The sequence below is a fragment of the Harpia harpyja genome, chromosome 1 (assembly GCF_026419915.1).
Source record: "Harpia harpyja isolate bHarHar1 chromosome 1, bHarHar1 primary haplotype, whole genome shotgun sequence".
Lineage (NCBI taxonomy): Eukaryota > Metazoa > Chordata > Aves > Accipitriformes > Accipitridae > Harpia > Harpia harpyja.
The window spans coordinates 78,779,890-78,804,291 of record NC_068940.1 but is presented as its reverse complement, the minus strand read 5'-3'; the positions used below and the strand labels follow the sequence as shown (position 1 = coordinate 78,804,291).

General features: G+C 34.9%; 1 protein-coding gene across 1 annotated transcript in view; it reads left to right on the top strand.

Moving 5' to 3' along the window:
• PHF14 (PHD finger protein 14) overlaps positions 1–24,402 on the top strand; it is a 168,581-nt gene that overhangs the window by 90,881 nt on the left and 53,298 nt on the right. Inside the window, exon 17 of the mRNA XM_052801334.1 lies at positions 21,308–21,425. Within this exon, the coding sequence (XP_052657294.1) occupies positions 21,308–21,425 (118 nt within the window). The remainder of the gene's footprint in view (positions 1–21,307; positions 21,426–24,402) is intronic.

Sequence of the window (24,402 nt, the reverse complement as noted above, 5' to 3'; positions counted from 1 at the left end):
GAGTTTGGATGGTAAATGTGCAGAAAAAGAATTGAGAGACAGTGGTAAACTTGTGTGGAGAGGCAGCAAAATCTGGACTTTTCAAGCTCCAGGACTTGAAAGAAGGAAATTGGGCTAATTAGAGAAAGACACTGGAACAAGAAAATCATGTGGATGGTAGTTGGAGGAGGGGAGAGAGTGAAACTGTTTAAAGAGCTGGGGAGAAGGAGCTGTGGATAGGAAGCCTGTGTGGAAAGGAGAGCGTTCGCTATGGTCAAGACAAGTAAGTCATTGAAGCTGAGATGGGGAGTGGGTGACTGGAAAATGACATCTTAGTACATTTTCAGCTACTTTATTGGTATAGGTGGCAGAGGATATTTATTTATTATGATCATGAAATCTCACTTTGATACTGATAAGTTATTTGAAACTACTGAAGGTGCATGGATAGAAGACCTTTGTCATCCTCAGTCATTCCTCAAGGTGTTTTGGTGTGGTTTTTTTCCCTTCCTGTTAGCTTCCTGGTAGTACATTTGAGCATCAGGATGTGCAGTGTCATAGGAGATAAACTGTTCTTTAAAACAGCTTCTGTCGAAATTGCTTACAAGTTGAGAAGCACAGAACACAAGCTAGACAGAGTGGCCTCTAAGGTGTTTCTTTATGTTCATTATACATCACTCTGATACACAGAAATCTGTAATACAAGTACACCAAATAGATGAAGACTGATTCTGCTGAAATTTTTTTACCGATTAATCAAAATATTAGTAAAGCTCCTAACTGAACAAGAAAGTATTTATTTAAAAAAAAATCAGTATGAACAGCAAACATTAATGAAAAAACAGTGCTAAACCATAATTAGCATTGCTTATATTATTACAGTTACAATGTATTTATTTTGCATACTTAGAAAAACTTTATTCTAAATGGAGAAAAATGTTGGGTATATAGCTTAACTAATCAAATATATATTGATTAATAATTCTCCATAAACAAATTTTTTTGGCTGTAATTCCTTGTTGTAAGACTTTATGTATTTTCTTTGATGTTACATGCTAACTTTCACCTATCTTGAGCAATTCATTAAAAAATAGATAAAATAGTGAAGGCCTCATTTGGAATATTTTCATTTTCCTTTGTTCTCAAAAAATAAATAGGAAAGGACAGATTTCAGAAATCAGTTAATCACAGTCACAGATTCATGCACTTTGCAATTTTCTTGAAATCAAATTCTTTAACTTCTTTGTATCCATCTTTTTTACCTTTTGTATGTCTGTCATTCCAACGGGTTGATAAATACACATTTTGTGTTGCTTTCTTCTTGAGAGGAAAAAAAACAGTGAAAAGGAATAGTGGGGGTACAAGGGCATTTCAGAATGACCATGACCATTAATCAGTCAAAAGGCCAAATCTACTCTCTGTAGTTCCAAAGTCATGCAGAATGACATACAGTCGTCTTTTATTTCATGTTTTCCTCCCCAAATTCATGTTCTGAAGACAGAAATTTATATAGGTGCAGTGTTTGAAATGCATTTAAGCCTGTTACTAATTGCTTTTAAAAGCAGTTTAATTTCTGCCTGGACTAAATGCTGAGTTTGTTGACGTGTTGCAGAGGGAACCGTACTGTGGAACAGATCTGGCTGTGCCCAACAACAGCAGTAACAAAAGTTTAGGAAACTGGTAAAATTGAAAATTAATTTGATTCACCTTATACCTAGCATGGCGTAGGGTGAGGCATGAGTTCACTATACTGGTTTGTTTTGCTTTAGGTTTGTTTCATATAGATTTTACTGTCAAGATGTAATATAATGAGAATATGTATTACAAATAAAATATTATTTTTGTATCTAAAAAAATTACTGCATCTTTTGATTCAGTTGAAACAAACCACACTTCATGCTTCATCTGCACTATGTTGTTGATGTACCTGCTGAAAGTAATATTCAAGAATACACTTATGTGGTAGTGACATTGTGAAAAATCTTCAAAAACTCTTATTGACTTCCATTATTGTCATAATGAAATAAGTTTGTTGAGGGCCCTTTTTTATATTATTTCAGAAAAATCTTAAGTAAACATGTTACAATGTACATCATGGTATTATTTCACTGATTTTTTTTTTTTAGTTCTCTTGGAAATGATTTATATAATACTTAGCACAGAGTTCCACAAATAGAGCATCTTCTTAATATACTTTTATCAAACTTCTGGCATTGTCTTAAATGCTATTAATTAACAGATTTTTGTATATAATACAACAAGGCTTTGTCATTGCTGTTAAGTTTTATGTATGATATCTGAAATTTATTTGCATGTACGTTTTGCATGTACGTCGGCATAGAACAACAATGTTATAACAACTGTTGTTCTAAATAGTGTAAATAGTTATTTTCAGAAGTGCTGTGTAATGCTTTTTGTCTATAGCTTGATTATGATATAAATGTAAATGTATCTGTTGTTTATACATACTGGTTAACTTCTGGCTTCCTTTGAAAAAACTATTACTAAGTATTGCATGCTCCAGAAGTAGTTTGAAAGAAAACCGTAATTCCTGTTTTTGTGTATTTCAGATTTATTCTATTCTTAGTCCATTTCCACTTAGAGAGCTGTCACTTTTGTTTTAGAAAGTTTTAAAAATGAAGACTGAAAATTAATGATGAAATTATAATGGAATATATGAAATGTTTGCCTTGTAAGTTAAGCAAATATATTTTGAAACACATCTTTCCAGCCTTTCTGTATCTATCGGTTTGAAAAACTTACTGGCCTTTAAAAAAAAATGGCCCAGTGTTAAGATGTGTATTTTAAAATACAAGGACGTGTATGTACTGTGCAAGTGAATGCATTGCATTTTGCATACTTTTCTGGCTAAGTTTATATTTTGTTTGTAAACGCATCTGGGAACTTTTTACTTAGGCCATTTCATGTGTAAAGTTTTTTTTATTGTGGAGTTGTAAATATACATGAATAATGCTAGTTTTCTGGGGTTTTTTATTTTGATGGCTACAAATATGCTTTAGATATGCTCACAGTTATAGAACATACCCACATAACCTTTCCTGGCTTTTACTTGGTGAAATGTTCATAGTATCTACGTTTCGGTAGAATAAATCACCTTTCAATCAAAGAAAAGGCCCTTTATTGTGACAAATACCGTTGAATTTTAGGATGGCATCAGGGGCACAGTATTTCACTATTTGTGCACAACAATAAATCAGTGTTGGACACCACTTAGAAATCTAGTATTGGCATGTGGACATTCAGATGCTGTCTACGAGAGGGCTGGGAAGCAAATTTCTTACTCCTTGTAGCTGACAGAAATCCACTAGTGACCCAGGCACTGGACATCACAGGGTTTTTTTTCAACATAGCTGCTTCCCATCCTGATCATAGGAATCAGCAATACTTAAGAATTATGGCCGATGTAGGGATTTCTAACACCTGGAATGAAAGCTTTTAGAATATCAAGAAAAAATTATCATAACTTCTTACTTGACTGTTCCCATGCAGCTGAGTCCTGAGTACCCCCTGAGCTTGCTGCACTACTCCTTGTAATGAAAAAGCATCTGCTAATGTCCACTCTGAACCTCCCAAGCTGCAGGTTGTGGCTGTGAGCCCATGTGATGTCGTCAGTCACGAGTGAGGAGAGTTTTGCTGTGCTGTGTAACTGCCCTTCAGGTGGTTGTGGGTTGCAGCTCGATCTCCCCACCTCGCCCCTTAGTATCTTCTTTCTGAGACTAAATAAGGCCAGCTCCCTCAGCCTCTCCTCATAGGTTATATGCTGCAGGCCCCCTACCATGTTGGTAGCTGTTACGTAGACTCTTGTTTTCTCATCTCTCTTGAACTGTATGCTGTAGTCTTGAATGGCTCACAGTGGAACTGTTACAGTTTTAAGGTTTCTGGGAGTGGGAGATATGGGAGGAAAAAACCCTATAAATGTCTTGAAGAAGAAATTACTTTAAAAAGGAAGTAAAAATGCCCATCTGTTAGCCCTGAATCAATGTTTTAGACTGAGCAGACTAATACAGTCACATAAAGCCTGTTACCTACAGCAGGACTTACTATTAGACATGTGCTTGATAGAACAGCTGAGTGGGAAACCAGAATTCCTACTTTGGCTTGTTTTGTGGCGCTCTGATAGTCATGTTTAGATTTTAACATATTGAAGTCACACAGGAGGTTCTAAATGCTTCATGGATCTCAATAAACCATCAATAACTGATGCCTTAGTGGCTTAGGCCTGCATTTTCATTAACAGCAGCATGAAAACCATGCAGTCCAGTGACTTTGCAACTGCTTTAGACCCTGGTGGTGACTGTCTAGTGTTAAAACTTAGACATTGGAGTGAAATTCCGATTTTCCTGTCAGAGCTCATCTATCCCCAGTGATAAAGAGCCAAACCACAAAAATGACTTCATCTACTTTTCTGTAAAAAATAAACAAAATAATAATAGTAGTAATAATAATAAAACCAAACACCTTTAGACTTTATTTAATATACTGAAATGGAAAAAATATACTTCCCACCTTTTTTTGCTTAAAAAAGACTCCTCTATTCAGGTTTTTTTATATCAAGTCGATCTTACAATCTAATTTATTGTATTATATAACCTGCTAATTAAAATATTTCTCACAGTACATCCTAATAATAGTAACAATAATAAGCAAAGCCAGTTCTGTATTTGAAAGCAGTTTAGATTTTTATTGCCAATAAAAGATTTGATCTGAAAAATTAATGGTATTTTAGTATATTTATATAGTACTTAAGGAGTACACAGTTCTCAGTGTAACAGAAAAACAGTTACAGTGAGTGACAGCGCTTACAATAAAAAGAAATTGTGTAATACGTAAAATGTAAATATTTTTATTGAGTTTTTGCTGTTGACTTACTTTACTGATAGATTAAGTCTTAATTACACACAGTTTATGCAAGAGAGAATTTTGCTGGGAAGATACTCTTAACTATTACCGTCAACAGAATCCAAAGCCCTTTTAGCCTGCTTTGGGATCAGGCAGGCAAAGTGTTTGATGCTGAGGGTCGGGTTGTGGTTTCTCCGCAAATGTTTCTATGGGCATGTCTGGGGTGCATGCTGCTTCAGAGCAGCCTGAATGTTCCTGCCACTATAGATACCTCAGAACTCTTAAACTTTGAAGTAAATAGATTAGACATAAAAAACTCAATTACAGCAGAACTCCTATCATCTTCTATGATACAAAAAGTTGGGAAGGCAGTGATGGACTGGCAGTTGATTTTTAGCTGCATTTTCATTGCTAGTTAGCTTATAAGAGGAAATCTCAGTTTTGTCTTTAAGCCAGCTAGTCATGTTTAGTTGGTCAAGCATGTTTTGTGTGCACAGACAGCCTAGGACTAAGTCAGGGTGAGTAAAGGCCAACTTAGTTCTGCAGTGACAAAGTTTTCCTAATTTTTTGTTTCACTTCATTCCACCTTCATGAAATAAAAACAAGGGGAAAATAAACCCCAGTCTGTGTGAGGAAATACCGAATGGCTTTCTCGTAAGGCAAAGTTTTACTTCTCAAATCATATGTATGCTTGTGTAGGGGATCAGAAGTATTTTGAAAATGACATTTCAGTTGCTTAAGAAGCACAAAGTTTCGCTTTAAAAGACCAGCTTTCACATAATTCAAAATTAAAACATTCTGTCCTGAAATTGGTGTGTATTTCTGTAGATAAAATAGCTTTTTTAATTTTGTGCTTATATTGCCTTTCCCTTTTTCTTTTGTTGCTTTGACATTTTTGCATGTTAAATCTATTTTGTTGGGTGAAATAATTGAACATAATGTGTAACTTCACTGTCAGGATAGATAGGCATTTAATAAGACTTCCCATCTGTTTGCTTTTAAAACCAAAACAGCATACCAACTGAGAAAAACTAAGCATGTAGTAAAGGCATTACATTGGAGATGGTGCATTAAGCTGCTGAGCTGCACTGTTTCAGGTCAATTTTAGTTGTATTTTATCTTACTGACTTTATCACATGGTTGCTTTTGGCTTATTTGTACTAATGTTCCATTGATAAATTTGCCCTGCATTGCAGTGTGTTAAGGAAGATGACTCTTAGTCATTTAAACAGGAGAGTGAAAAGCAGTTTAGTACATTAAAATATTTCTTAAATATAAAATGGTTTTATATTAAAACTGAAGGCTACATTTCTCTTTTGAATCTTTATGAAAGGCTTCTTTTTGAAGCAACACCTTTTTTCAGGCAGCAGTTAGGCCAAACATTTAGAATTTATATCCAGTTAACTAGTCATTCATTCATTAATCTGAGAGACCTTTCATGAAATTCTGTTTTGTAATCTTAAAAAAGTCGACCTGCCAGCTACATATTGCTGGCAACATCCACTGACACATCCTGATTCAGCTATAGTTTCATTGTCATATAATGATGATTACATTATTCATCAGTTATTCAAGTATCTGAAAAAGATCACTTCCTGAATGAGAGAGAAAATGACTCAAGTTGAAAAAGTTGTACTGAATTTTGGAGAAAATATCTTTGCTAAAGAATACACTGATACATGTAAATCACTTGCAGTCTGAGGTGCACATCAGTGTCAGTGTTCCCCTTAATTCTGATGAAATGTAAACAAGGTGTCCGATGTTTAGCAGCACAGCGACCTACATGAACAGGATCCGTGGATACTGGCCCACTCATTTCCCCTCAAGGCTTTGTTAGCTCCTCATCTATACCACAATTTCTTTTTTTCTTTTAAGATTTATGCTGCTTAAAATTTACTTTAATTGTGACGTTCCTACTGGTACACCTCTTTTCTGTTAAAACTGTTGTAAACCAAACTTGTATGTCAAGATATGATTTCATACATATCATGACCATGTTTATAAATTATTATGCTCATTGCGTACCAAGCAGGTTTTTTTTTCTTTTGAACGCATCTAAGTACTCAACTGAAAATAAGTACAACCTGTTACAGTGTAGATTACATGATATTGTGCAGTTGGGATTGAGAATTAGTTTTGTACTGTCACGTGACCTTGTGTTATACAAGCCCTAACTCAGCATTTTTGTTAATAATAAAAAATTATATTCTATGACCTGTTTTTCAAACTACATAATGAATATACTAGCAGTCACAAGATTTGGTTGAATTCATGGGTTGGCATTCAGTTGAGTATATTTTTTCTTACAGTGAGTACAGAGATTAAACTTGAAAACGCTCTCCTTGTGTGCTCATTCAAAATAATAGCAGGAGGAAGGAAGAGTTTCGCTTTAAGTGGAAAGGGATAGTCAGTCCTTGCGCTTGCACTTGCACGCTGAATCAGATAGAGACAGCTGCAGAGGGAAGATATGCATTGCAAAAACCAGATCAATTGGATTCAGCCACTTCCAAATGAAATTACATGAGTCAATAACCTTCCTTTCAAGTTACTGAAATCTTCCTGGCCCAAATTTCTCTTGTTAAGTTACTGGGTTTTGCCAATGATTAAAGTATCTTGAAATTGCTTCGATAACATCAAGGACCTTGTTGTAACAAGGTCTGTAAATGCAGTCTCTTAAAAGAGAAAGCTGGGTTTCATGTAGAGTATTGAGTGTATTGACTGAAATTTTTTTCATTGGTTCTCAGAAGCCTGTATTCACAAAGACAGTGCAGAGTGAAGGAAAATGACACTTTTACTACCGAATGAAACCATTTCACATATGTGATATCAATATTTTATGTATTCTTTTGTATAGGATATGTCATTTCTTCTAGGCTTTGAAATAGTTTGAAAATGTGTTCTTGTTTTGAAGTGGGCATAGTAGTACTTGGAGAACAGAATTCTGTAAATCAAGACTACTGTTAGTCTTACACGTTTACCTCGGTCAACATGTTTGTGCAGTGACCAGCTCTAAATGTCACTATGTATGCTCCAGTGTGCCACTTATTAAAATGAAGCAGAACTTTTCTATTCCAGTGGTACCTCAGGTGCTGTGATGTTTTGTCCTGCAGATAACTTTTTTACAGTCTAATCAATGTGTATATTAGCAAATAGAAATCTGTAACTATTCAGGAAACATTTATTAATATTTATAACTTGATCAATACTGAGAAGAATTGAGGTAATTAACAGTGTCTAGAAAACATATTGCTCATCATTGTTTTGGGGTATGTTGGGTTTTTTTCCACTGAAGAGCTCTGTAACTCTCATCTACTTAATGGAGCTGTGGGTACACATTAATTCCTGGGATCAAGAGGTGTACCTTGAGCAGCCTGAATTTTAAAAATGCATATTACTTCTATCACCTTCAGATGGTTTGGTGTTTACTGCAGATATGGTTCCTTGCCTTCTAAAATTGGTCTTTGTCAGCACTTCCTCTATAATTAAATAGCTCCATTTTCCCTCTTGTTCATTACCATCTTACCCATTAAAGTTTTTCTCAAATACCCCAAATATCTCTTGAGGCTTGACAGACTTTACCTGGTAGGAGAGTCCTAATGTTCCAGAATTGGTAAGGTATGCTGAAGCAGCTTCCTACCTTCAAACCTTTGAAGATAAACTGAGCTTACATTATGGTTGCAAATGTATTTTACTTGTGCCTGGTTAGCAGCCAAAAACATTGTTCTCACAAGAGGTATTTAATCTGATGAAAGCAAGTATTAAAATGGCTAAATAAGAATGAGGATCAAAACAACTACCATAAGCATTACACTTGTCTGCAATTTGCACTTTTCAGTAACTGTTACACAAATGAAGAGGGCCTTTGGCAATTGCAGTAGAAAGTATTGAAATAATTTGTGGGGTTTCTTGTGCTGTAAATTCCTTTGAAAAGGAAATTTGCACATATTCATAGACACCCCACCCCTCCAACCCCCCCCCCCCCCCCCCATTACATAATATTTACTTAACTGGGGAAGCAGATTACAGCCATGTGTGGTTAGGGAAGAGAGTGAGAGGTTGATGTGTTTCTCTCCCTTTGTACCAAAACTTGAAGGAAAGTGCTTTTGTAGTTATTTTTGTCCTGGAATGAAGGAGAGCTGGGAGAGAAAAAACTCTTCTGAAGGACCAAATACGCAATTGACAAACTCCTTGTTGAAAGCACCTATTACGGCATTACCTGTGATGCTTGCTTCTGTCTGATATTTTTTCACCTACTGGTAAGAAGGGAAAGCTGTTCAGTTTTGCTCACTGTCCTTATTTCAGATTTTTGTGTTCAGTAAATCCTTTTCCCAACTAAGGCTGAAAATGCAAGTTCAGATATTGCAGGCAGCTCTGGGTGCTGCAGTCAGTAGAAATTAGAGTGGATGTATAGGAATGAGAGCAGTTCTTTGGATGAGGGAGGGTTGAGAAATGGTATGTGGGGGTGGGAAGAAAGCAAAAGCAGAGAATAGAACAGGAGAAATGTCATCAGTGTGGGAGATCCCAGGAAAAATTTTTAGTAAGTAGTTCTCCAAAACCAGTAGTCAGTTATCAGATGAGTTTGTGGGTTACAAGCTTAAAAAAAGCTATTGTATTTATCCATTCATATTCCTTTGTCTTTTGCCAATCTGTTGCTGGTTAGAACTGTGTTTAAGCAAAGTCAGTAATGATTCCTTAACTAAATAATACTTTGGCGAGGAGAGGGGTGAAGATAACCCTAAATCATGTAAAATAAATTATTTTTAAATTATTTAAATTTAAATTTAAAACTTATTATTTTATTAGTTTATAAACTAATTATATAAGTTTTTAAATAAACTTATTTTATTAGTTCAACTATGAAGTTTCATGTATAAAAGCATGCGTTTACATAAATATAATTTTATATAAAAATAATGTATAAATTTATATATAAAGTACAATTATAAGTACCTATACATATATCTATGAGTACATATACATACATATATGTGTGTGTGTATATATATACACACACTCATTTTGAGAAACAGAAATAAAAATTTGTATTAAAAGTATGGATAACTGGATTCATGTCCAAACCTTGCTAGCCCATATAGGGCATAGACCATCACATTTTGATGACCTGACTCCGATGTTACAGTTGCAGCTACTCATACTGTTGCTGAGAGGATAGAGGTGGCACAAAGACCTTGGGCTTATCTCAAATTGTTTGCTGATGCTACCCTTCATGTTTCAGTACTTGAATGTACACCCTTGTCAACCTCATCCACCTTGAGGTGATCAGAACAAAACCAGTTGCACTTGCTAAGGGGAGAGGATTGTAGTAAGATGAATTTTAAAAGTAGTTCTATTTTATAGCTTATCTTTTCAGTTTTCTTAAAACGTTCAAAATTGGGCTGTAGTATTGCAGTTCAGGACACCTGATTTAAAATTTTTATCATGTCCCAAGTAAGAGATGAAGTGAGAATTGAAATGGATTTACATGTACTACTTCCTTGCTGTCCCTCCAATTCTTAGGCTTAAAATCCTTACACTCCAAATTAAAATTAGTTTGCAAAGAACTGTTGTAGGAAGATGCAGTGACACTATGGGTCCTGTTCATCAGATTGTTATTTTTTTATTTTATGAAAGTATGATAGCACTTTAGAATTCCTTTTTATTTACAATTCTACTTTAATATGTTTCAAAGTAGAAAACAAAACAAATGCAGTGGAGACTTTATATAGATCTTTCTTTGAAAACTGATGTGTATTTGTTATGCCAGCACAGCTTAAAGACAGCATGGATTTTTTCCCACTTAAAATCTCATAATGCTATCTGTTACATTAATTTGCTGTATTGCAAGTAGTTTTAAAGATTTTAAATGTAGAAAATCAGCACTTTAAAATTGTATTTATTAAAAAAAAAAAGCGCATCCTTGAAAAGTACGTATGTCATGAGAGTGTCAAAAGACAGGAAGTACAAGTAGGAAAAAAAAAAGCTGTGAAGACATTTGAATTATTGCCTCAAAGACATTGTTTCAGAAGCGACTAAAGCTTTCTGTGTACTGAATTATTACATTGCTTTATGAAAGAAACCTTCCCTTACTTAATGCTTCTTAAACCCTAGGACTTATTTTCTTTCAAATGCTGTTCTACAAAACAAGCATTTTTTTAAGGTTGTAACACAGTACCCCTGTTGTTTGTGCTTGTCATGTAGTCAATCTCATAGCTACATTTGTGTGGGTTTCAAATCTGAGAAAAATGCTAGCTTCACAATCAAGCCTACTTGTATTAAATCATTGCTTTTATGATTAAAAAAAAAAGAAAATTATCTTCTCTGTCTTACGGTGGACCACCTTTGTTCTTTGAGCTGTATTGAGAAAAAAGTTAAAAGGATGCTATACTTAACTCAGTTTAATGTTTTGACACTTAGAGACTCTTGGAAGTTTGGTAAGAGTGTCTTAAACTATTTGGATCTGAGCATACACATTGCTTGAATTTAGTGTGATGTTAAAATGTTTCATAAGACAGAGCAGAGCTGCTATGATCTTTAAATGTTAATATTTTTTTCTTATCACTTTACTGTGTAGATACCCTTCATGAGACACAACTCTGCCACAACTCATCCTCGGAGGCAATCGTGGAAACCTTTTATAATATGATTTTTAAATGTGGATAAAGCTCTCAATAGAGCACACAAAGTAAAGGAGAACAGCTACCTTGTCTCTACTATAAGCTTATTATGACAAAGGGTTGAGTTTGCTTGTCAGGCTTGGATAGAATGTAATTGATTGGTTTGTTATTTGGACTGACAAGGTAGTTAATTTGCCTGCATTTTTTTGCACTAATCAGGAACATTTCGTATGTGCATTGTTGAAAAATCCCGGATAAATGTCTTGTCAGAATTGTCCTATTAAGTAATGTCTTTTTCCCCCTGTGCTTCGTTGGCAAATGATGTTATACAATGCTTGGATTCACTGAAGAGTGAAAGAAGCCTGTGGGACTTAAATATTGTGCGTTCCTCTATGGTGATACTGAATGAAATAAGCAACGGTTTGCCATCCGCCTGCCACTCTACTTATATGCAGTTTAATAAGAACATTTCTATATAGAACACAGTGTTGTACATAGACTTACTGTAAAAAGGATTGTTTCCTTAAAAAAAAAAAAATGTTCAGTGATAATGAGACCTGTAAAACACTTAAAACACTTGAGACTTACTATTCTGAAGGAATAGATTTGCCACGGAAAAAATGATTTTATGCTTATTAGTATGAACTAATTGTTTCTGACTTGAGATGCTCAAGTGAATAGAACTATACCTATATTGCTTTCTGAAAAATTTTTAAGACAAAAATTTGAGTATATGCAGACATTTGTTTTATTTGGCTTACTTCTCTGGCAGTGTTCAGGACAAGCTTATCTCCTCACAATACAAATATGAAATTGTTATGTAAGTTGGGGAAGGAATGAAGAACTGATCACACAGCATGACAGCTGAGATCTTCGTCTTCGTCCATATATATATCCTGGTAGATGCAGACATAGCATTTTGATCTACAAATGGTACCGATCCAGTTCTTAAATCTACAGTAGCAGTGTGTTGACATCTTCATCGTTTACATCTTGAACTTGCTCGGAAAAAGTCTACTCAAATGCAATCACACTTGTAACTTTATGCCATATAATCTTTGAATTTCTTGAGATATGGTGGTTTTTGTCATCTATCAAGGCACATTTACATTTGAAAATATTTTTTGAACTTAAGAAAGAAATTAAATGCTGTAATAAGTAATAGGAGAAATATACAAATTTGTGTATACTTACCTACAAGTCATATCTTACCAGGGCGTTTCATGTTTGGATATTATATTAAATAAAATTAAGCTGATGTCTAACACGTCGTTTTGTTTTAAAAAGGGGTTGGGATGATATCAGAGTAAGATTTTTGTCTGAACTTTCAGCAATGCTTACCATTCTGTTTTGGCAAGGCACACAAAGACACCTTAAAAATAAAGAAATTTGCACTAGGAAATTGATGTTAATGCAGGAATTTGATCTTTAAGAATCCATGAATCTGTTAAAGACCAAGTTTAGTGACCACTTGTCCAGAATTCTGGAAGTAAAAAGTTATATCCAAATGCTGTGCTAACGAGGGGGGGGGAAAAAAGGTGTTTGCCCATACATCATGCTGAGTTAAGGAAGAAAAAAAAAAAAAAAAGTAATGTTTACTGTGGTTTATGATCAGTTGTTAAACTAACACAGTCTAGGTATTGTGAGTAGGAGAGAATGATAAATGTAGCATATCTTGGCTTTAGTAAGACTTTTAAAACAGTTCTGTGTGTGACATTCTGCTGAATAAGCTAGAGAAATATTCTGTTAATTAAGCTACAGTAAAATGTGTAGCTGATTAGAAAAGTAGACTAGCTACCATGGACTCAACTGTCCACTCACTGGGTTCCACTAGGGACTCTCCTGGATTCAGTATTGTTATATTTTTATTATTTTTTGCTTTAGTGTATTAGGTGCTGGAATAAAATGTTCAGTTACATTTGCAGGTGATGCCAGTACGATGTGGGAGACTACAGTGTTAGAATTAAAAATGAAATTTTAAGAAAGCATCCAGAAAAAGCATGCAGTGCAGTAAGAGGAAAAGGCACATCACTGTTTAGTGCATGATTATGATACAAAGAGTAACTAGTTAGGAGATAAGCTTTCAAAAAAGAAGGTATGGGGGACTCTGGATCACAAACTGATCGTTAATCAAACTGATCATACCTGAGATGTACAAAGAGAGATGTTACATTTAACACATGAAAGTATTCCTCCTGAATATTCAGAAGACTGTTATCTCACCCTTGGAAAAGCCTCAGCTACCATATTCTGTCCATTTTGGCAAGAAATATGTAGAGAAAGTCCAAAGCAAACTGAATTGCATGATAAGAAGACTACAAGAGAGATAAATGAATAAAAAGACTTAAAATAGTTAGATTTCTTTAATTTAGGGAAGACTGGGGAATGTCTTCAAACAGCCTAAATTAATACAAAGATGAAGAGAGAAGTTGCTGCAAAGAAGGGAAAAAAGAAGTTCTTCAACTCTGGTCAGACCAAAAATAAGTTAAATTGTAGCAAGATGATTTGGGTTAGGCAACAGAAATTTTTTTTGCTAACAATAATTGCACTAGAGAAGTTTGCTAGGGAAGTTGAGTAATCTCTGCGATTGGAAGATTTTAAGGACAGACTAATGTGTGTTAAAAACTGTTTTGAGTATTGTTGAGTCTCCCCTGGCCGTGCTTGATATCCTAAGGTGATTTCCTGCTGCATTTTGTTTGTTTGTTCCCCAGTACAGCTTCTTTGTAGGATTTTGTTTGTTCCTTCCTTGGCACTTTCTTTTAACATCAGGTATTAGTTTAGTGCGTGCACTCTCTCTCTCTCTCATATTAAAAAGCATGAATTAAGTAGGAGAGGTGGCAGTTTTGGGTTTACCATAATAAATTTAGCTATACAAATGTCTGCCAGATTAATGCTTATTTTCTTTTGCTCATTTGTAATATAATTGATCAGCACTATTTGTCAGTTCTGTTAAAATGAAGTATTCAATGTCTGGGTTATGTGATGATAAGCAGGGGCAGTGGGGAGTAGGAGCTACATAAAATGTTTTTTTTCCTTTTGAATTTATAGGTAGAATGTTTTGTTTACCTTTTTTGCTTTAAAGTAGAACTTCCTAGAGGTCAAAGCCATAAGAAATTCATGCTGCTATGTAGTATAACTAGTGCTAAATACAGGATTTTTTAAAAACTTACTTCGTGTAGCAGATGCTGAAAAGTGTAGCGTAGATCCTCTGGGTGAATGAAGGCTTTTCCATGGGATTATTGTACACTAAAGAGAAAAAATAGTCATTTTATTAATGCCCTTGACTTTTGACAGAAATCTGAGTAAGGTAGAGATTATACAGTTTCCCACATCCAAAACCATATAGGTACTTTATCGTGAAACTACTGTTAGCTGAAGATCAGTAAGCTTACCCTGCTCTGTCAGGCCATATGTCCATCTTGCCCATACACCATCTTCATCAGTAGTAGGTAGATACAAAAACCAGAATGTAATAATCATCCTGCGTCTGGTATATTCTCTCACCTTTCACCAGTAGCCATGCCCCTCTGTCTTCCAGGCATAACAGAAAAGAATAATAGTCCATTGTCTCATCTAACATTATAAACTATGGAGGTCAGGGACTTCCTTTTGTATGCTTGCATTGTACCTGGCATAATAGAAATTTGAATGTAGCTTTTAATTACTTTGTGTAATACCATAAGCATTATCCTTCCCAGAAAGAGTATTTCATTTACTTAAAGTTATGAAAATATTAGAATCCAGAAAGATGTAGGTTAGAAGGAGTCTCTGGAGGAGATCTGTTCCAGCCACCCACTCAAAGCAGGACTGACTGCAAAGTTAGATCTAACTTTGAAATTAGATCAAGTTCCATAGAGTTATATGCGGTTGAATTTTGAGCATCTTTGGAGATAGAGAGCCTTTCAGGATAACCAGTACCTGTGTTTGAAGAGGCTATATAATTGGGCAATATGCTGGTTTATATTCAATATTGTATGCATGTGCAGTCATATAAGAATTCTAGTGCTGGAATCTATCACACTTCTGATGGTGAAGTCACCTAAAGCTTGTCTGGCCTATGTGAAAATACTTTTAAATTATCCTGGTCCTAATAGTTTCTTCAAACTGTTCTGTAGAACAGAATCTGCAAGATGACTTGACCATCCATTTTTAGTTGTTGTGCCACTTATAGGCAAGGGAAAAAAGTGTAGAAATCAGGAAGAGGAAAACGAGCTTTTCCATTTTATACTTAATATGTTTTTCTCTTTAGACAATATTCTGCCTAAAAACAAAAGAGTTGCTAAGGATCTGGAGCTTATATTTTAAATTAGAGTCTAAATACAGCACTGCATCACTTCTGGTTTGTGCTTGGCCTATGACATCACAACAAATGAAAGCAATTTCTGTTGGAATCTGTGGGGCTGAATTGAAGAGTTTTGGTGTAGAGTGGCAGGGTAAGATACAAAGACGTATCTTCACTTTGTTTCAAGAGGTGTCAGAAGAGAAAGCTAAAAAGAGGAATGTTTTCCACATATTCCGTAATTAAAAAGTACTACTGTTTTGGGCTCCTCCTTCAGTAAGTAGAATAAATGTACTTTTTGGACAGCATACAATTATGCAGTTATTTCACCATTAGATCTTTAATTAATTTTATTCTTTAAATAAGGGCACAGGAAAGTGCCGCCTTTGACATTACATGTAAGAGTTGCTGATATAACCCATCCATAGTATTCATTCCTATCACCCAGAATTTATCACCTCCATGGTCTGGTTGCAATTAAGGTTTCATAGGAGCAATCCTCACCTGCTCCAGTCCAAAGTCAGTCATCTTGGTTCTATGGTTTGAATTCACTTGAGCTACGTCAGTTTGTTCTGGTTTTTTTAGGAATGCTTACATGCTCCTTTACATTGGATCTGTTGTACAGCCACTAACAAGAAACAAAATGATGACCGCACCTTAAACTGTCATAGCTGGTTTTAAGTTGTTCATCTGAACCCAAGAATGTGCCGCCACTTAAAATGAATCCCTGTGTATGTCTCCAGCTGTTTGCAGTTTCAGAGTGGCCCAGCATTTGGACACTGATGGATTAAAGGGGAGAGAGATCAGTGCCTGAGAAGAAACAACTCTTCCTCAGGTGTTAAAAGCCTTTAGTCAGAAATGGGGTCCAGAACAAGCCAACAAGGAAAGATGCATATGAATAGTTAAATCCACCCAGGTGCTGGAACAGCCATTGTGTTGCATCCCCCCAGCTAATGGGTGAGTGCATGTACGCCTGTCCCACTGCAGTTGTCTGAGAGTTTAAAAATCCTGGATTAGATTACTTCTAATTTTATTCTAATCAATTCTAAGTTTGCCAGAGTAAGGCTTATATGACAGGTTCTCTAATTTTAATGGTGATGATGGTTTGTCAATATGTATCAAAGTTTTATATCTTTTTTCCATTAAAGTAAATCTTTCTAAGCTGTTGTGTTGAATAGGGAGTAGTATATATATTTTGTAATTTTGTATTTTCTTCAATGGGGTACCTTTTGGCATGACACTGCAGACGATGTGCAATGATGTGTACATAAGTGAGAGATTTTCTGTAGTCTCTGAAGCATATTTGGAAAGTTGTATTTAAAGCTTAGCTTATTAATGTTGTGTTTCAGGGACATGTAGGTAATTACTTTTACAGCTATAGATGGGTGATGCCGTCTTGTGAATGCAAAATAAGTTTCTTCACTCTGGCTGAATCAGCTCTTTGTGGTTTTCGATGATATTAACCAGTGACTTACAAATGCGCCAGTGACAGGCAGGTTTTGCATTCACTGTTCCTCTGTAAAAGCACAGGTCTTTTTCCCTGGTGCTCGCAGGAAGACTTCTGCAGGCCAACTGATAAGACTCCCTCCTGTGCAGGTAGATGCAATGTAATGAAATTGGATGTGCGTGCTGGGCTTTGTAAATAAAATTAGATTGACCCCAGCCATTATCTCATTTATCTCATTTACATTGTAAAATCAGTATCTACACTATTGATTAGAGCATAATTAGTTAATTATGAACAGGAGAATGCAGAGTTATGTAGGGCTTGAGCACAGCCAGCTGTACTGCTAAGAAACCTAATAAAAACAATCCAAGGGCATGAGCAGATGGAGATCACTTTATTAAAGAACAAAGCAGACATATTTCAGGTATGGAAATGCCTAATTAAGCTTTCTGGCTGTGAAGATGTAGCTGACCTGCATTCTATACTTTTATAAGTGAAAATGTTTTGTTTTATTATTTTTTAATTTATTAACTCCTTCAGAATTCACCTTTCTTCTTCACATCCTATTTTCTCGGTATATAATGGGCATATATCTGTTCTCATTAATTGCTGGAATGAGGAACACAGTGATTTCTGATTTTGATGCATAAAGTAATTTCAGGCTTGTTAAAGACACTGATAGTAAGCAATTACCTGTCAGTTAGAAGTAAATTAGGAGGTTAGGTTAGCTTGTCTTTGTATGGAACTTTGTTTTTATTTTCACAAAGTTTTCAGTGGAACTGCTAGCCAGGCCACTGAAGATGGCTGTGCACTTAGTTGCATTTGTAAGTTATGTACTTAACCACAAAAAAAGTTATCCACAAGTGATAGGAAGATAAAATATTTGGTAATTTAAGGACTGTTTGGAAGGCGTGACCTTGAAGCCACAAGGGTAAAAATTTTAACTGAACCTTTAAAATGGAGGAAGTGGTTTCTTTCCCTCTTTTCCCCTCTAGCCCAACAGTTTAACTTGTGCTGTTAAGCCATCTTCAGGATAGAAGTGGATGATATTTGTAAATGACAGTGTCGTGTGGCTCCTTGCTCTGTAAATGTCTGTACTGTGATTGATCTGTGAGTGCGTTTGCTGAAAGGCTGCGAGATTGTCAGCATGACACCTTTTGTGACCCAACAATTTCTTTCTCTAATTAAGTTGAAAGTACTCCTTATTTTGTATCGCTTTCTTATTTTCTGAATCTGACAGTGGATTTTCTGTCATTTTATGTTGCTAGACAAAAGAACACAAAATAGTATACACTTGAGGGCTTTATTTCATTTTACTAGTGCTATTTTAACCTAGGTATGAGGTTTTCTTTCAGAATTAGGAATTAAGAATGCCAATTTTGTTTTCTGTACTGTGATACATGTAAGCTTCACATTTTGTCCCAAGTCAGTCTCAGCAGACAAGAGAGCTACCAGACAGCTAGGGCATCATCTTTAACCAAGGTACAGTGTGTATTCATCCATTTACCCAGCATCATGCTCTGGGAACTTCAGAATCAGTGAATTTGTGTTCCACAATACAGAACTTGTATTCCAATAAAAAGCAGTATGAAGGAAGTGTTTGAAAATATTTGGTATAGTTACATTTTTATCACCATGCAGCTTTTTATGTTCTGATACATGAAAATACACTTTTATTTGCATTTTCTCAGCTGTGCAGATGCAGATAAAAGCCATTAGTATCTGAAAACTTTCATATAGGTATTTTTAACTCATTCCAGGAAAATGCAATTTTTCTTCTGCCAAACTAAACAGCTTTGAAGTGATAAAAATTAATGACAATAAATATTAAAAACATTCAGCTTTAGGATGGTGCCTCCAGATCTGTATTTAATTTCGTAATGTTCTGGTTATTTCAACCCAGCCTTGCTAACTCCCTCAGCGTACTTCTGAAATGTGGCTGAAGGTGCAGTCAGGAAATACCACATTCTAGATTGAGAATGGAAAAGATGTAAGAAGAGATGGCAAAGTGTAATTTTAAAGGGGAAACATTTTCTTTTGCATGTATAAGCACTTGTGTTTATAGACCATCACTTCAGAAAAAATCTAAATTAATACTGTTTGAAGTCAGATGTAGATTTTAGGATTAAGCTCTGAAAATACACTAAATCAGTCAGAAATAGTGTGATGCTTTATTTTGTGTTACTTAGAGGATCCCAAACAGTTTACAAGAAGGGAGTTCTGATAAGCAGTGCTCAAATGCAAGCACTTATGTGAATAAGATTCTAGATACAGAAATAGGTTAGTAAAAATTTATTCCTTTACAGATGAGAACATTGAGGCTCAAAGGAGGCTTAATCTTTTGCTGAAGGTCACATACACTGTTGGGATGTAAGACTGTAACCTATCTCATCTCCCACCCTTAACCTTTTTATTATTTTAATATGCCTTTCACAAGAAATAAAACTGCGTATATTCCTGGTTGTAAGTAATATATTTCTACATTAGAACTCTTCTTTCTTTAAAAACCGAGAAGGTTTCCTTTTTTAAATGTTTTCTTTATCCTGAAATTAGATTGAGTCATTACTAAACAATCCTAAGGATATAGAGTGTAATATGGTATATCCCATTTTTTTAAAATACCAAAACTATGTCAGTCCAGTGTTGCATACTGTGGATAGGTAGATTTTTGCTTTTAATGTCTACTTAGTGGAAGACAGTACATGCAATACTCTTAGCAGTGCTCACGTCTTACATATAACTGCTAAAACCAGAAGGCTTCCCTGGCAAGCACAGCCTTGGCAGCAAGGACAAAAGTATTTACTTAAGTTAAAGAATCATAATCAGAAAATGGTTACTTCTTTTTATTTGGAGACTAGTCCTTGGAGAAAAGTAGCACGAACATTTTCTTCTGTTAATACAGCAGCATTTTCTGTTAGTTGAATCCTCTTTCTGTGATGCACCCTGTGTTCTGTTGACAAATTCTATCCCTCTGTCTTTGATGATGCCTGTGCCATGCTGTTATTGCAATTTTTGGAGATTTTTGTGTTGGCATGTTTTGTAGAGGAGAAAATGAGTGGCTGGGGAAGCGGAGAAAGAAAGTGTAGGAGATTTCTTAGAAAATTTTTATTTTAAAACATTTGCTCTTATTTCCTATTTTTAGATCATTTATATTGGCTTTAACTCAGAGTTTAAGGGCTTTTAATGAGGAGAATATTGCAAAGTAAATTTGAAAAAAGCTTTCTTTTTCATACAAAAAAATATAGGGGGATATGCAAATAAACTGAAGTTCAGTAGGATATGTGAAAATCTCTATTACTTGTTTTTAAAAATCTCTTTCTCATTTTGAGCATATTATTGTACTGATTTAAAAATCCTTTCATGAAACACTTGTTATACTGTAGTGTTTCTTCAATGCTGGTACATTAAGAATAGGTGAACAATAGCTATGCTATGTTTTGAGCTTTTTGTGTGGACCATACATAGTACAAAACACTAATGAAAGGTTTATTAAAAAAGAACATAAAATTGCTGTGTGTACACAGGGCAGTTTTACAAGTGAAAGATCACAGTGAAATCCTTTTAAATTAATGCCCCTTTCCAGAAAATTCAAAGCAAATCAGAAAATATTTTGTGCGTTCATTTATCAACCACATAGTCCTGGTGTAAAAAATATAATTAATAGCTGTAAATTTTACTTGAATTGTTGGTTATGTGAAAAGACGTTTCAGAGTTTACCTTGAGAAAGTAGATGTGTAAAATGGTGTCTTAAAACTATGAAAAATCAATATTGTCACTGTCTAAAAAAATCACAAATTTCTGAAAATAAATGGCAATGAATGACATTGAAGTATCTAAAAAATTGAGCTGGTTATACATTTTTTCTTTAATTTGCAAGTCTCTGAAATAATGTCATTTATATAAGATCATGACCAAGGTGATATACGAGTGTCTGCATCAGAATATTCCAAATTAGGCAGAACCTAATTGAAGTGATTGTGTTTGAAAATACCCCTTATAGAAAATGGGTTTTCTGTATCATGATAATGGATCAGGAAATCTTGTGCTGACAGTTGCGGGGAAGCTGAATCTAAAATAGTATAGAAGTACCATTTATATATAAGTGTATATTTTGTTTTTCTGTTGCAGGTGTGATGAATGCAGGCTTTGCTACCATTTTGGCTGTCTAGACCCTCCCTTGAAAAAGTCTCCTAAACAGACTGGCTATGGATGGATTTGTCAGGAATGTGACTCTACATCCTCCAAAGTAAGTTAATTCATCCTGTGAAATAGTTGAAGTATTCTGGTTTTAGCAGTCTTACTTGGCATCTGAAGTTTTTGTTGAAATGCTATACATAGGTCTGCTCTGAAAAACAGTAGAATAAAATAATGATTTCAGATTCTCTGTAAAACAGGTGAAAAACAGAATGTATGCAAAATGGAAATATTCTTAATAAAGAGAATTTTATTATCCCAGTTAAATGCTCTCTTTTCACATTATGTTCTCTCTGAGAAAGGAATGAGTATGGATACTCTATCAGGACTGGTAATATTGACAAGTGAAAGTATTTCAGGAGTAGTAGAGAATACAAACCTCTAAGGACAGAGATAGAAAATGCATGTTTTTCTAAATAAATGAAGATGATTTGAATTACTAAACCTGTTTTTTTCACTGGAAAATCGTATGAAGGTTGTTAACACTTTATATTGATTGGTATGCCTTATCAAATATAACATTGTAAAACTAGAACTAAATTTTTTGTGTGGATTAACTCTCTTTAATAACATTGACAGTAATAGTATGCTTCTGTAGTACCAACTTGTCAAAAAATAAAGATTTTGATTCTTTGTTTGTCTGCACAGAAGCTTCTTTAATACTGGCATTCTTTTCTATCATCACCATAACCTCTGAAGAGACACTTTCCAATTCATTTTCAAAATTGGATTTATAAAATGCATCTGATACCTCAATGTTAAAATAAAAGAGCATTCTAAAAGTCTTTAAAATTTTACAGGCTATTCTGCCACTTTCTTTGTATTTCGCAGAATTTTTTAACTAGTAAGGAAGCAACTCAATATTTGGACACACAGGGACACAGCTATGCAGAGATGCTGTCATAAGTTACCTGTTAGCATACTTGGATACTTAAACTCTTTCATGATGTTACTCTTAAGAATGGAAGATAAAAAATGTTCAGAGAGAGGTATAATTTTTTGGCTTTCTAGTGTCCCTTTCCAACTGGACAAATATGGTATTCAGTTTCACCCCAGGGGGTTAATCAAATTGTTCTTCTGTAAGGAGATATGAAGACAGACATCGGAAATTAGCTGTCCACTATAGTTTGGACATCAAGCAATCTTTCTCGAATACTACTTAGATGCAATGGACGTTCCAAGAGTGAATTAAAATTGTTATTGAATTCCTGTCACCTGCTTAAACTAAAAAGGGTTCTTGAGATAACGTTAGTTAAAATCTTCCATCTCCTGTTTTATTGGCTTCTTCTGAGTAAACAAAAAAACCCAGGGTATGTAATTTCTAAATGTGTTTTCCAGGAGATTAGCACAGTATGTACCAGATAAAATTTTTAAAATACTTTATCATGTAAATTAAGTATGAGTGACTTCACTTAGTGGAGGGCATGTATTAGTTTTAAGGTATGTGTTGAAAAATACAATGTTCGGAAGAGTAAACAAAATTTATTGTTAGAATGATGATATATTTTGTTATCTTAGTGATTATTACAAATTTAAAAAATGCTTGCTATTGTGTCTAATTTTCATTCATAAAGATTTTTAATGAGTAAATTTAAATAAAGTATTTTGCACTTTCAAGCACAGGCAATTTGATTTGTATTTGAGTGAATATGTAGTGAATATGATAGATACTGAAAAATTGTCTTATGAGGACTCCTTGTGGTTTTGTTTAGTCACTTTCCCGTAGCTTTTCCACAGAGCTGTGCAGAAAAGTTTCTCTGAAAAAGCTACATTGCTCTCTGTGTTTTAAGAAGTCTTTTTTTGTAGCTTTTTTTGTTTGCTTTATTCTATAGTGCATAACAAATTCAAACAATATGGTCTTGAGTTAAACTCCCTGCAGTCTCAATGTGAATGTATTTTTTAAAGGATTAAGGCTTTGTTTATGTACTTAATCATTTTCAAATTCAGTATTTTGTATGGCTTTAGGATTGTGTATTATATATCTGCGATTTTGCACAGCTTTTCACAGCCAGGAGGAACTGGTACGATAAGGCTTTTTCTACCCCTCACTAGAGGGAGTAGTCTCTCCAACGTGTACTTAGAGATCGGAAGAGGAAAACCATAGAGAAAGTTGTGTTGTTTGCTGCACTCTGCCTGACCTGTGGATGAATTACAAGCCTGAGCTACCAGCAATTTCAATCTCTCAGTCACTCACTAAATCCAATTTTTGGAGTGTCACAGTGAAGTTTCTTGTACGGATTATTGCAGCAAAATGGGATTGAATTTCCAGCTTTGGCCAAGGAGACTATTGTTTTGTTTTCATTCCTTCAACTTTGTTAATCTGTTTTGATCCAGTTTAAATCACTGTTATGGTATACATTTTAAAATTCCCCAACAGTATGTTCTGTAGCAGTATTGGACCTTCAAAAAAATTGGTAGGTAAATTACACTGTTTCAGTGATGACAGAGATTATAGTGCGTAGCATATAGTGGTTCAGTTAGTTTTTATTTCTAATTATGAAATTCAATTTTAGATGTTCAGGAAAAGTTGCATACTGCTGACACGAATAATGGGGGTTTATTTTCAGATTTTGCTAAGCACTTGCAGGTGTCAGCAGTACAAGGGATGTAATTTAGCGGTAATAAACATATGCTTTAAATTGTTATCTATCACAAATGTTGGACATGCTGCTTCCATTTTGCTCGTGCTAGTCACAGGACTCTTCAGCAATTGTGTCAGTTTTTCCACCAGCGTAACATATCCCCATATTACCCTGCCTGTCAAATAATTGACAGACAGGGACTTTGCTGTAGGGCATGAGGGCAACAGCTTCTCTGCTGGTAATACTCACTGTCACTTTTGTGGAATGGGTGATGCTCACTACTAAGGTCTGACAAGCTCTCTCATCTCAAAAACATTGTAGATTTTGTTACATCACATGAAAGCTGGAGTAAACCTATAAGCTCTCCATTTCTATAACATTATCCATCTACCATGCGGAAGGATTACGGTGTGCTTTCAGGATTGCCAAACAGCACTCTAAATCATA